We start from the raw sequence: 15000 nt of genomic DNA on the forward strand, positions 1-15000 counted from the left end.
TTTTTGATTCTGCAACAAACCAAGAAGATGCTACGACCGGGGACAAACATTACCCTCCCCAGGGAAAAAATTCAAAAATTGAATTTGAAGCCAATTGCAAGCATTCCCAGGCATTTGGTGCCATTTCAGTGTACATGGACTTTTGATTCTGCAACAAACCATGATCGGGGACAAGGATTTGCCACGTTTGTGCTGAGATCATCGCGCTTTGTTGCAGTGTGCTAAAAAAAGGCCGAAAAAGTGGTGCGGTTCCGACGCCCTTCGACTGTACACTGGTACAGGGCACTGTGCAGTGCCAGACCTGCAAACACTGGGCTGTACACTGGTGCCGGGCACTGTGCAGTCCCAGACCTGTGTGTGGGTGGGGGTGTGTGTGTCCGTGTGCAGGTATTTGTGAGTGGGGGTGCATGTTGACACGTTTGTCTGCATGCGTGTCTGGACATGTGCTTATGTCGATGCGTGTGTGTCTACATGACTGGCTATATATCTATGATTGTCTGTACGTTATATGTATGTTTGTGTGTGTGCTGTATTTCCCACGTATACACGTGTACAGGACGTGATGAAGGAGTTTGAACGCTACTACAATGAAAGAGTTGTAGCATGTGTGGAGGCAATGCAGAGAGGGTAAGCAGACAAACACATTCTTAACAGGACTATAGCGCATAGGTACTTGTCAAAACTGTGTCAAAACTTAAAATATGTTTTATAAAAGAGCGAACAGTGACAGTTGTAAAGATTAATAAAAAAACATTCATTGAGCGACAGTCAGTGCCCCAACCGTTTTTAAAGTTTTTTATTGGTCCGATAGTACCACGGCCTTTCACACTTTGTATATGATATGGCAGGCACACATGCCCTCCTTAGCCAGTAAAATCATATGACTGTGTTGGTGGCAAACATGTTGGTCCGGTGATAACCTGACCAACCGGACCGGTTCCAGCTGGCCTGCAATAAAAAACAGACTTCAGTGTAGGGCAATGTACGCATACTCCAGATAATGTACGTATTAAGTAATGGTGTGTAGTATCGGAGTGCGAACTAAGCAAGAGAATGTCTTGTGTCTTTTTGTGTTTGTGTGCCCCGTGTGTATGTATGCGTATGTGTGTTTGTGTGCCCCGTGTGTATGTATGCGTATGTGTGTATGTGTGCGTACGTGTGTATGTGTGTGCATACATGTGTGTGTGCATATGTATGTGTGTATGTGTACTGTCAGATTTTCGTCCTGCCGCGATCACTTGAAGGAGTATTATGAGAAGGCGCAAACAGACTTGGGTCATTTCATTGACTCTGCCTACGATGAAAACCCGCCTGGTGCTCTGTCTGAGGAGTTGAAGAATGTAAGACTTGAGGGTGTTGTACGGTGGGTTGACCATTTTACATGGTGGGTTGGTGAGTGAGTGGGATCCAGAACTAAGTGTAGGTTGGTGTGCACGAGTGCATTTGATACCGTCCGTTTCATTTCTGTACATCCCTATGATACAAGTACAGTAATGTAAGCGACCTCTGTGTTTAGAGACCACCTGCTCTTAGCGACCACCTGCTCTTAGCGACCGTTTTCCATGCACCGGCAGTTCTACACAGACACTGTGGGACCTGGCTCTCAAGACCACCTGGCTTTAACGACCGCTTTTGCTTGCACCGTGGAGTGGTCGCTTAAACCAGTTTTTACCGTATGTTCGCATGTGATTATGTATCTACATGTGATCATGCAAGCTCACCCGGTATTGTATTGCTTTTATTTTACATCGCAAGTTTGGCAATCATGTGAGTGAGATCTGTATAATGATATGCCACTGAGTTGTCACCTGACAACTCATGTGTTTGTCATCTGAGGATTTGTCTTTAACGTGAACCTCTCAGTTACTAACTGCCTAACTGTTCATTGTCCTCCTGCTGTTTTCATGCACACTCGTACCTCGTTTATCCGGGCGGTCCGCGTCCAGGCACTGCCTGTAGGTAGGAAATGTCCGTAACTCCGAATTACATACAGTTTGATGGGGAAATGCCATAGGTATGGCATATGGTGTCACTATTCCCACAAAAGTGACAACAGAGTACTTCAAGTAGTAATATTTCCACTGCAACTCGTCCAAAGGGTGCCCGGCAGACCGTAGTGCCCGTGATAACTTTGCTGTGCGGATAACCGAGATATGAGTGTATGCGTACAACCTGGGTGGATAGTTGATGCTCAACAGTCAACGGTTTGTCCGTGTGAGGCACTTATGAGTCCATGACATGAAGCGCTACACCTTGGGCCGATTATATGCATAATTAACGTCAAAATGCATGTGTTGGATATGTTTGAGAATCACACCAGAAATATACTCTTGCCGATGATCTGCTGATTGCTAATAAACTTTTACAGAGGTAGTAATTCCCGACTGCAAACTAGTAATGCTGGGGGCAAGCATGGATTGAATTGAAATTCTATGGGTGTAGATGTTGTAAATCACTGCTAGGACTTCGGTCATCCTCTAGCCTCGAAGTTCTTCAGCAGCCCATTCTTTGATCCTCGATGTTACTGTTTGTGATTGACTGAGGGAAAGAGCTTATTGGTAAGGGGGGGGGACACGATGGGGAGAGAGAGAGAGAGAGAGAGAGAGAGAGAGAGAGAGAGAGAGAGAGAGAGAGAGAGAGAGGGAGAGAGAGAGAGCATGGGATCCTAGAATATTTATTTGCCAAGATAAACATGTCGAGAGGACATGGTATTGATTGTGCGTGTGTGGAGCCTGACATGATATTGTGCGTGTTTAGATCATGACGACGACATGGTGTTGATTGTGGGTGGTTGAACCATTGCCCCTGAATAGTTTCGATTGTGTGTGTTTGGACCATAACTCCAGATATGATAATAGATTGTGCGTGTTTGGACCATAAAACTCCGGACATGTTCAAGATTGTGCATGTGTTGTATCACAATGAATGTGTTGTATCACAATAGATGTGTTCTATCACAATGAATGTGTCTATTACAGCTGTTACAGCGCATCTACCCCGGGCGGTTGCAGTTACCTGGAAAAGAATTCAATGTACAGTTGGTGTTGCTATGGTTATTAATGTATATGCATTACCTAACTCTAACATGTATTTCATCATGCATGTCCCTGATCTAGGTATGCATGTCCCTGATCTAGGTATGCTTGTCCCTGATCTACGTATGCATGTCCCTGATCTACGTATGCATGTCCCTGATCTACGTATGCATACTCTTAATGTATGTACAGTCAACTTCGTTAATAACGACTGCGGATATAACGACAGTTCGCGAATAACGACAGCATTTCCATGCCCAGAGCAAAGTCCCATCCAACTGTAACACATAATATTATAGTGAGACTTCGGGTGTAGCGACACTTCGCGAAGAAGGACACTTTTCTGATGCCCCGCCGAGTGTCGTTATAAGCCAAGTTGACTGTATTCCCTTGATGTATGTATGCATGTGTATGCATGTGTATGCATGTGTATGCATGTGTATGCATGTGTATGCATGTGTATGCATGTGTATGCATGTGTATGCATGTGTATGCATGTGTATGCATGTGTATGCATGTGTATGCATGTGTATGCATGTGTATGCATGTGTATGCATGTGTATGCATGTGTATGCATGTGTATGCATGTGTATGCATGTGTATGCATGTGTATGCATGTGTATGCATGTGTATGCATGTGTATGCATGTGTATGCATGTGTATGCATGTGTATGCGTATGTATGCATGTGTATGCATGTGTATGCATGTGTATGCATGTGTATGCATGTGTATGCATACCTTTTAACATGCTAAACTGGAACAGTGACTGAGTACTAAAGTACAGTGCTGGAAACTGAAATCCGACCCCCCCCCCGGGTGGCGCAGCGCGCCGGCCAGGGGGGGGGGGGGGGTCGGATTTCAGTTGGCAGCACTGTACTTTAATAGGACACACCCTTACTCAGTAGAGTAAGACCTGTCAAGACGACCACTCGGATAAGGCGACCACCTGTCCTAGAAGACCACTGAAACCAGGACCAAGGGATGCTATTTCCAGTCAAATGACCCTGGATAAGGAGACCACCCGGTTACAGAGACCACATTTTGAAGGTCCCTTGAGCACTAGGTCGTCTTAAGCAGGTTTCACGGTGTATTCACTGATCAGGTATACTTCAAAGTACATACTCTTGCATACTACGGAACGGGTGAATTGATTCATACAGAAGTATTGAAGTAGATCAAATACAAAGTCCACTTTCCTGTTGACCATGGATCATATTATGTGATCGGAGCTCCTGCGCAATTTCGTTGTTTGTGATTTACTGCAAAACCGCTCATGTGTGACCCAAACTTGCTCGACCAGACCACTAAACAACACGATCCCTCAGCTAAACGAAACCCGATCCGACAGTTAAACACAACCTGATCCCACAACTAAACACAACCTGATCATCCCACAGTTAAACTGCTCATGTGTGAGACCATAGACTATTGCTAATCAAGAATAGAGTAAGTTGGTAAAGACGGAATTGTGATGCATTTCAAATCTCCCACTTAATTTTTTTCATGTATTCTCTCTCTGGTGCATAGCGGTCAGGGCAACATCTCCATTCCTATTGCCAGCTTTTGTTAAAAAAAAATTTTAAACATGGAGAGAGTTACATTGGAGTCTTCGAAACAGTTCTACAGTTTATGAAACTTCACTCCTGAATGCCATTCTGCAGGTTATTTTAAAAATGTCCTAAGCTTTTCCAGAATTATTAAACTGCTGTTGTTCATAACCCATGACATTCTGCGTATTATACTGAAGTCCTGAACGGAATTGTAGATACAAGGGAAATGGAATTCTACTCGGAGTTCAGCAATCACAGTCCATGGCATCAAAATTACATCACCATAATCATGACAATGTGAGCCACCACCTTATAATAACATCCCAATGACTTCATGATTTCACCATGACATCTCGCAAGCATCATAATGACATCACCACAAGGCACAACATCACATTGACGTCACAGTGACATCACAATGACTTCGCCACAGGTCTGCAATACCGATAATTAGGCGGGCTGCAATATTTGGAGATAAAACCCGTGTCTACTGTGGGTGGTGGGTGGGCTGTAATTCTTTTAATATTCACTGGTTTGAGGGAAAGACTGTAATTCTTTTAATATTCACTGGTTTGAGGGAAAGACTGTAATTCTTTAAATATTCACTGGTTTGAGGGAAAGACTGTAATTCTTTAAATATTCACTGGTTTGAGGGAAAGACTGTAATTCTTTAAATATTCACTGGTTTGAGGGAAAGACTGTAATTCTTTTAATATTCACTGGTTTGAGGGTAAGACTGTAATTCTTTAAATATTCACTGGTTTGAGGGTAAGACTGTAATTCTTTTAATATTCACTGGTTTGAGGGAAAGACTGTAATTCTTTAAATATTCACTGGTTTGAGGGAAAGACTGTAATTCTTTTAATATTCACTGGTTTGAGGGTAAGACTGTAATTCTTTAAATATTCACTGGTTTGAGGGAAAGACTGTAATTCTTTTAATATTCACTGGTTTGAGGGAAAGACTGTAATTCTTTTAATATTCACTGGTTTGAGGGTAAGACTGTAATTCTTTAAATATTCACTGGTTTGAGGGTAAGACTGTAATTCTTTAAATATTCACTGGTTTGAGGGAAAGACTGTAATTCTTTAAATATTCACTGGTTTGAGGGAAAGACTGTAATTCTTTTAGTATTCACTGGTTTGAGGGAAAGACTGTAATTCTTTAAATATTCACTGGTTTGAGGGAAAGACTGTAATTCTTTAATATTCACTGGTTTGAGGGAAAGACTGTAATTCTTTTAATATTCACTGGTTTGAGGGAAAGACTGTAATTCTTTAATATTCACTGGTTTGAGGGAAAGACTGTAATTCTTTTAATATTCACTGGTTTGAGGGAAAGACTGTAATTCTTTAATTCTTTTATTCTGTGCAACAATAATGTCTTATTAGCCATTGAGGGGGGAGAAATGACCCTTTTATAAAACATTCCTGACTGAATTGCATGGTGTTGCAAGGGAGCGATACACACATTTATAAGATGAGGCATTAGTTTGCTTTCATGCTTTTATAACCATGTATCTGTGTGTAAGTGTTTGGGAATGATCACGCTTTGATATTCTGTGTGCATGCGTGGAATTTTGTGTATGCGCATATCTGTGTGCCTGTCTCTCTTGACGTCTGTATGGATGCGCATATGTATAGCTGCTAAACGACAAACAGGGACTTCTTTCTCAGATGGCGACGTCACATGACAATCATCTCCTACTCATTGATAACAAGGTAAAGTTCTGGAGACAATCATGCTGCAGCTACTGGCAATCGTTGCTGCCGGTAGTGCCGCCACGTTGCTGTGATGCCATTGCTGCTGGTGTTGATGGGGGTGATAGTCCACAACTATTGGGCCCCAAAGAACTGAGTGCCGATGAACGATGAACTAGAATATCACCGAGCACTGCATGCATACTAATATATCCATGATGATCCACTGTGCATAGTTTGTAGTACATTGTACAAAAATACGAGCAGCGTAGCTTACAAGGTTGATGCTGTTGCTGCCGATGCTGCAGCTGATGCCGTTGCTGTCGATGCTGGTGGTGGTGGTGCTGCTGCTGCGGATACTGATGCTGCTGCTGCTGATACTGATGCTAGTGCTGCTGCTGCTGCTGCTGGTGCTGGTGCTGGTGTTGCTGCTGCTGCTGGTGGTGCTGGTGTTGCTGCTGCTGCTGCAGATGATGCTGTTGCTGCTGCTGCTGCTGCTGATACTGATGCTGATGCTGGTACTGCTGCTGATGCTGCTGCAGCTGATGCTGTTGCTGCCGATGCTGCAGCTGATGCTGTTGCTGCCAATGCTGCAGCTGATGCTGTTGCTGCCGATGCTGGTGGTGGTGGTGCTGCTGCTGATACTGATGCTAGTGCTGCTGCTGCTGCTGGTGCTGGTGTTGCTGCTGCTGCTGCTGGTGCTGGTGTTGCTTCTGCTGCAGCTGATGCTGTTGCTGCCGATGCTGGTGCTGCTGGTGCTGCTGCTGCTGCTGCTGCTGATACTGATGCTGGTGCTGCTGCTGATGCTGCTGCAGGAGGCATGTGAGGCATGTCGATGGTCTAACAGAAAGGCTGACTTTGGCTGATCCAAAGTTGGAGCTCAGCACCCCATTCTACTCAATGTTCTTACAATACCCCGTTTGCTACGTAATCAAGGGTGTCAAAATGCTGATTGTACATGTGTGACGTGTTCATCTTTACTCTCCTATGATCCCTTACAGGAAGATAAGCTGCTGAGCTGTCTACGTGGTGATGCCAAGGATCTTCTGAAGAAGCTACAAGACGAGGAGATAGAGAGGAACCTGCGCAGGGTGTCTGAAGTCAGAGGCTACATCACATCCGTACGGGATAATCTCTCGGATTACGATGATGACGATGATGATGACGAGGTTGACATGACGAACACGGAGATTATCGAGAATGGTACGGTACCGAACGAAGAGAGATTCGAGCCATGATATGACCTACATCTGCTGTGCCTTGAACTACCTTGTGGTCGTAGAGGTGATCAGGATGATGCTGTGATGTCATAGTGGTGAACTGTGATGTCATTGTGGTTTACTATGACATCACGACATGGAGCCATGATCTCATGAATGTGAACTGTGGTGACACCATGATTGTAACTTGCGATGTCACGGTGAGGAACTGTGATGTCATGATAGTGAATTATGATGTCACTGTGGTGAACCATAATGTCATGGTGGTAAACTGTGATGTAATGGTGTCACACATCGGTGCATCCGCAACAGACTGTTTTCTCATCCGTTTTTGACATAACAATACTACATGTATACATCATAGAGTGATAATAATGTTAGGCATGCTGTCGTGTGGCATAGAGATATTGTGCTAGGCATGCTGTCGTGTGGCATAGAGATATTTTGCTGTCTTGAGTAAAACGCAACTTATGTAGTACATTTATAGCCTGCATAGCTGATACTACTGTTGCGGAGTAGTATGTGCATTCTACATGTAATTCTCCCAAGTCATCAAGCCGGAGGACTCTCATTTTGCACTCTTGTTCTTTTTAGATTAGACTAATGTAACTGTTCTAGTGTATTTGAAACCGATGACCTTTATGTACAAGGATGTACGGACGTTGTTCACCATGTACTCCAGCCTAGGTGTGCATGACTGCCATGTTGCCATGACGATGTCTTGAACTGAGTTTAATGCGTAATAAGAAGCGACAGGCTCCTGCAGTCCCCTGTATATTGGCACATGTCAAGATGATTTCGTTATTAATTATTTTGATCTATCTAACATAACTCGTTTCGTTGCATTACCTTTTGCAAAGTGTTCTCAAGAACATTACACGTTCCTTGTGAAAACAATGCGGATCTACCTTTGTAAGAGGGGTGGTCATCAGCTATATTTGAGGCAAGGGTGGTCATTTTATCCTCGCACAGCCCTTCAACAGCTGCGTTTATGGTTTCTGGGGGGGGGTGTTGATGGTTTGGTAGATTGTTTTCAGGCTTTGGCGGATAATGTTCAGGATTCAGACGAGTGCAGTAGATTCGCACACTGAAACTGAAGAACTTGGAGCCCAAGAACATGCAGCTTGAAATGCTAACAACGCCACAACCTAATGTTGAGAACGGTGGTGTTGCCTGTTGGTTTTCCGTCTGCTTTTCGGATACATAACAATAATAATTTAAATATATTTCACGGTTCGCGTGAGACTCGGCTGGAAGCCGAGTTTTCCGCATCCGCTGTGGGAACGCCACCACCCTCTAGGATCCAGGAGGGTAACATGGATGACCTCCCACCGTTTAGGCACTGCATCTGCGCCTTGATCCTAGAGGGATACATAACAATCATGCATAACAATATCAATGGGTAACAAATCCGTTGATTCCCAGTTGATTAGTGGGTAACAATATCATTATCAAGATCCTGCACGAATTGTTTCCAAGAACGCGCTGTAAGAACGCAGTCAGATTGCTGAAAAATAAGAACGTCCCAGGCTAACCCCTTGGAAACAAAGTTCTTGGACACGCGACTCTACTGTACTATATGCTCATAAAGTACTAATCTCACAGAAAGTAGAAATGAAGGGATATTATTTTGCTGTGATGAACAAACATACGATGAGCATTCGTAAGAGTGGATCCATGACGGGATGTGCCGCCGCTCAGGCAGCAATGGTAGAATATGATTATGACTTTTCAGTGGTCATACGCCACATAACATAACATAAAGTGACATAAGAATCTCTATTCAGTATGGAGCTGTACATGCACATGACTGTAGTGATGCAGAAGAGTATGAGCACTGTCCGTAGATTGGACACTGTCCGTAGATTGAGTCAATAATAATTATACCATTTACATGAGTTCACATCTAGGTATTAAGAGTGTATGCAGATAGCCCTGCAAGCATTACCATGCCGACCTACAGGAACAGCATGTCATGAACCAATACGTGGAAACTAGTAAAAGCAAAAACTAATGCGATGTGCACACACACACACACACATACGCCGCACACACACGCACTCGTGCGGTCGCACACGCACATACACACGTACGCACACACTAAAGTGCACTCACACACACACACACACACACACACACACACACACACACACGCGCGCGCGCACACACACACACATGCACACACACACACACACACACACACACTCGCACACACACACACACACATGCACGCGCACACACACACACGCACACACACACTTGCACATACAAAACCACCAGCCAGTCTGTCATACATGCTCCGTTGCACTTCAGACCGTAACGTCGGAGCTGCAGGGAACTGAACACTTGCCAGAAGCTATTGTCCCCCGGATACCGAGGACATTCTATTGTCCACCGGATGCCGAGGACATTCTCTTTTCCTGGTGGCGCTTGGCAGATATGCGTCGTTGTGTCTCAAACGTCTTCTCCATTCCGTCCAACACTGAACATACAAAGCAATACGGCAATGCAAGAGGTCAGAAAATGATGTAATCCGACTGCTGGTGCCAAACATTTTTTGGGGTTTTGACTAGTAACCTGTGTGGGGTGGATTAAAACGTTTTAACTACAGTTCAGGGGCGTCGGAAGGTATTTTAGTGTGGTAGTACCGTACGACCAGCTATCTAAAGTACTATTTACTCATGTGGAAGGGGTGACTGAGCCGAAAAATTTGGAAATTTAAGAGCCCAGATGACGGTGTATTTTATTGATTCATGGGTTTTTGGGGCAAAAAGTGGTACGGTCAATCCCGTACTGACCACAACGTGTCCAACGCCCCTGCAACTTCCAGTATGCATCTTGATGGTGCGCATCCTCCAAAGCATGGCGTATGAATGTGAAGCCTCCACGAAACATCTTATACAACAAGAAATCTTTCAAGATCTTGGTTGAGAGCCTGAAATGTGTCATTCTTCGAGTATATTATCGCATTTTTGCCCTCGAGGACACTACACAGCAAGAAACAGACGGATACTCACAGTGTGGTGCGTAGCTAACGACAATTCTCACAGACGCTGCAGATACAGAACAAGGGCATGACATCAGAGAGAATAACACAGAGAACACTTCAGTCCTTCAGTTTATAGAACATCAATACTTTTTAAAAGTCTTCAGCAAGATAGACGGCCTGAATCACAGTTTTTTTAAGTTTACCGATGTGATTCAGGTTGTATAGTTTTCTTTAAAAAATATATATACAGTCATACGTATCTCGACGACACTCAATCTCTGCAAGGTCTGAGAGCTAGCTTCTTCCACCTTGCTATGTGGCATTAGCAGCACTCGGAGCTGGCTGGTTATACGCCATAAGCAGAGCTCGTTATATGCCACAAGCAGAGCTCGTTATATGCCATGAGCAGAGCTCGTTATACGCCATAAGCAGCGCTCATTATATGCCTTAAGCAGAGCTTGTTTGTCAAATGGATTGAAAGCAATTTGTGAACAACACAGCATTACTATAGAAATTTGGCTCAATGCATCATAATCCTATCTCCCAGTATTCTAGTCTTCTAGTCGGAAGAGAGGAGACTTGTCCAGAGCAGCACAACCTTTTAAAACCCAACACTAGCTATGACCAGGTGACTGGTTACAGCAATCTTACATTGTGAATGCCTCATTGTGCGAACCATATCTTCATGAGACATTCCGCGAATCGCCTGGGATATAAGACACATAACAAAACACATAAGAAAACACACCATAAAAACACGCACCACAACAGACACCATAAACACACAACATAAACACACAGAATTTTCATCACCACCGGTAAGAGGGCAAAAGCAAGTCTGTGCAACTCGAAAAAATCTCTCAGCTTACGGCGGATGCTATTTAATGACAACAACCTTTCACAGTTACTTGAAGTACATGGATAACTATTACTCTCTTGGATAGCCAGAAATGAAAGATAGAAATCACAATGTCATGTACATCGCCATGAGTAGTCAAAGCAGAACAACGTTACGGATGGAGTTGTCAGGCTTAGAACAACTGTGGAGGAGGGGGGGGGGGGGGGCTATACCGATATTTAAATGAACAACCGACTATCAGTGACATGCACCTCCCCCCCCCCCCCCCCCCACTCTCAGGCCATAAACGTTTTTTTTAAAGAAGAGAAACAGTGACATGCACCCCCCCCCCCCCCCCCACCACAACACACACGGACAGTATGTATAGGCATATAACGAACGGTCTTTTCCTGTTAGCTCTGTTTGTCCAATACATGAGATAAAACGTCTTTCTTGTTGTTTTTCCTTCTCCATGTAGCTGCTTCCAGCATGGTAAACGACAGTACCATGGCCTTTTCAGATTTTCATTGTACCTATTTGTAGTACCTCCCGGGATCAGTATTTTCCACTTGAAATAATATCCACCCCAATGCCTCATTCTTAGCATTATTTTATTCGCTTCCATGTAATTGGGCTTATTGCCCGTTTGGTATTGCGAATTCAAATGAAAAAAACAAAAAAAACAACAACCGACTATCTGCGCAGACTAGGTACACGTTGTCCAAGTTCACATGACATGTTATTAATCCTCTCATTTGCACACAAGACACTATAGAGAGAGAAACACACAGTAGCAAGTAAATGAAGGTTGCATTATTCAATAAAGAAACACTCAAACGAATACAAACATGCAAACAAACACACACAAACACACACACACACATACATGCACACACACACACACACACACACACACACACACACACACACACACACACACACACACACACACACACACATACATGCACGCATGCGCACGCACAGTGGACTGTTGCGAGTGAGAAAGCCCATACCTGTCCGTTGATCGAGAGAATCTGATCTCCCTTCTTCAGCTGACCCTGTCTGTGGAGGGGAAAAACAAGTGCAGACAGAGCAAGTTTTTAAATAGCAGGAACGAAAGCGGGTTGGAGAGATGAGGATGATTGGTGTGGTTTGAAGAAGATCATAGCAGTAAGATGGGCACTATCAGGTTAATGGCTAACATTGCAGAAAGTCCCAGCAGCAGTGACAGCAGGAAGATTACATATATGACACACAGTAGAGGGTAGGGGCGGATCCAGGAAGGGTTCCAGGGGTTCCGCTGAACCTCCTACTTCAAGTAAATTTCGTAAATGTGCTACTGGCAACCACATGCGCACATGTATCATCTATTCAGTTTTGACTATACTGGAACACTCCCTGTAGAAATCGCTGTATTCGCAGCTGGAGGTGAGTGATCAGGAGAGCGGTGTGACATGGAGGTATAGTTCAAAGATGTAGTTCACAACTAATCAACAGTCCAACAGAACAACATCGGTGATACTTGATGACTGCGCTAAGCAGCCGCAGTTACAGCAATTTTAGCAGTGACAGCCGCAACAGCAACACCAAAGCAGCAATGACATCAGCATCAACAGCAGCAACAGCAGTGACACCAGGAATAGGAAGAGTAATGGAGGCCGTAATGGCAGCCAATGGGTCGGCACGATAACAACACTAGCATCACCAACTGCAGCAGTAGTGTCAGAAGCAACATTGGGAAGTACAATGATCTGTTGATGTGGACAAGAAATCGGCGTCACACCCAGCTCACCTAGCAGCTACTCCACCAGGGAGTATTCTTGACACATAGATCGGCATTCCCACCGCATTTCCACCCATGATGTTAAAACCATAGCCGCTGTCGCCACGCTTGATATCCACTATGCGCGGCTCTGCATAACCTGTTGCCGTGGCGTAAGCTGCCGTGGTTACCTGGTTGTGGACACGAACAGCAAGAAGACAATCCTCATCATTATCAAAACATTCACTAGCTTGAGGGAATGAAAAAGGGAAATGTCTGAAGAAAAATTGACTGTCACCACCAGGACTCGAACCAGGGACCCTCGCTTGAGGCCAGCGATGCTCGGAGAATTTTCAACCCGGGTCGAGTGCAACCCTGTTTGAAAGTCTGTACGGTGGAAAAAATATCGGGCGGTGCTTACACGAAAAGGGGTTACCCGAGTCAATTACGGATAACTGCTGATAAAAGTCCATTTTTCCTAGAAAAGCTAGTCGCATGAATAATTTTGCGGCAAAATTGTATGTGCAATACAGTGCAATCTAGGCAGGAAATGCGCACAAAAGTCCAGTAACACGCTTTCTAGTTGTCTAAGAGGGTTGACATTTGAATCGTAATGCATCATTTAAATGCTTCAGTCAAAATCTGTATTCATTGCGGGTTAAAACTTGACCCGGGTGAAATTAAACCTAGGGTGCAATCTCTGATGTGCACATACAACCAGAGTCTAAGAGCCACTTGAAGCGGGAACAGGTTTGAAAATGAGGGCCGTGAAAAACAACATGGCAACGATCAGTGGCATAGAAACAAACATACCATTTCTACGGTTTGGTCCGGATACATTCTCTGGTTAGCGGCCACGTGGTCATTCACCTTGCAGTAGGTCTGTACGGTGGGAATAATGCAACACACACACACACACACACACACACACACACACACACACACACACACACACACATACACACATACACACACACACACACACACACACACACACACACACACACACACACACACACACACACATACACACACACACACACACACACACACACACACACATACACACACACACACACACACATACACACACACACACACACACACACACACATACACACACACACACACACACACATACACACACACACACACATACACACACACACACACACACACACACACACACACACACACACATACACACACACACACACATACACACACACACACACATACTCCTGCTCATCGCTGAAGGGGTGATAGCGAACAAGCTATGTTAGGGACCATCGCAAAAGTTCGCAGAAGCCCCCGAAACGAAGACCGTGAGTTTCGGGCCTGACCCCCTCCCTCCCCCCTCAAACGAAACGGCAGTCACAATATGGGCTTCATTTTTTCACTTGGATGCTCACACATAATAATTATTATAACACACACAAGCATTGTTGTATCAATGTGTAACAATGTACAGCACTTTATAAATGCAACGATGATATCACCTTGCAGTGGGTGATCTAAGAACGAGAACAGCTAGAGCTATGCAGTTGTATCCTTTGAGCATTACAATGAACGTTGATTGGTGTATAATGCTTTCACATTCAAGCGATCTACGCCGGCTGTGATGGCATGCTTATCCTACAGCTCCTATAATTATGTCGTCAATACTTTTTTGAAGTGAAGCCCGGTTTGCGATTTTCGCACCGACTCCCTCCCCCCCCCCCCCCCCAAACGTATGCTCTTCGTTTCCGGGGCTTCTGCGAACTTTTGCGATGGTCCCTTAGACATAGCAACTTGTGCTGGGATTACACCATTCAACAGCTTGCAAGGCTGATGAATTGATTGCCACAAACGTTAGCCTGGTCTACACCACACAGCTGATTTAAGTGACTTTTTCTGGCCAGTTAA

At 44.4% G+C, this 15000-nt stretch overlaps 2 protein-coding genes across 4 annotated transcripts in view; one reads left to right on the top strand and one right to left on the bottom strand.

Moving 5' to 3' along the window:
• Positions 1-8283, top strand: part of LOC135812330 (uncharacterized) — a 25696-nt gene extending 17413 nt beyond the window's left edge. For 2 of the 3 annotated variants that reach the window (XM_065325710.1, XM_065325708.1), the window contains 5 exons: positions 557-627; positions 1217-1340; positions 2979-3032; positions 6230-6307; positions 7288-8283. In XM_065325710.1, coding sequence (XP_065181782.1) covers positions 557-627; positions 1217-1340; positions 2979-3032; positions 6230-6307; positions 7288-7524 — 564 coding nt within the window. In that variant the 3' untranslated portion in view covers positions 7525-8283. The remainder of the gene's footprint in view (positions 1-556; positions 628-1216; positions 1341-2978; positions 3033-6229; positions 6308-7287) is intronic. The other variant, XM_065325709.1, reaches the window with a different exon arrangement.
• Positions 8284-9115: 832 nt separating this feature from the next.
• LOC135812333 (protein lin-7 homolog C-like) overlaps positions 9116-15000 on the bottom strand; it is an 11668-nt gene continuing 5783 nt past the window's right edge. Inside the window, exons 4-9 of the mRNA XM_065325713.1 lie at positions 13909-13977; positions 13126-13286; positions 12347-12395; positions 11147-11201; positions 10524-10559; positions 9116-9988 (exon numbers count right to left, since the gene is read on the bottom strand). Coding sequence (XP_065181785.1) covers positions 9891-9988; positions 10524-10559; positions 11147-11201; positions 12347-12395; positions 13126-13286; positions 13909-13977 — 468 coding nt within the window. The 3' untranslated portion in view covers positions 9116-9890. The remainder of the gene's footprint in view (positions 9989-10523; positions 10560-11146; positions 11202-12346; positions 12396-13125; positions 13287-13908; positions 13978-15000) is intronic.

Source organism: Sycon ciliatum, chromosome 3 (genome assembly GCF_964019385.1).
Source record: "Sycon ciliatum chromosome 3, ocSycCili1.1, whole genome shotgun sequence".
NCBI lineage: Eukaryota > Metazoa > Porifera > Calcarea > Leucosolenida > Sycettidae > Sycon > Sycon ciliatum.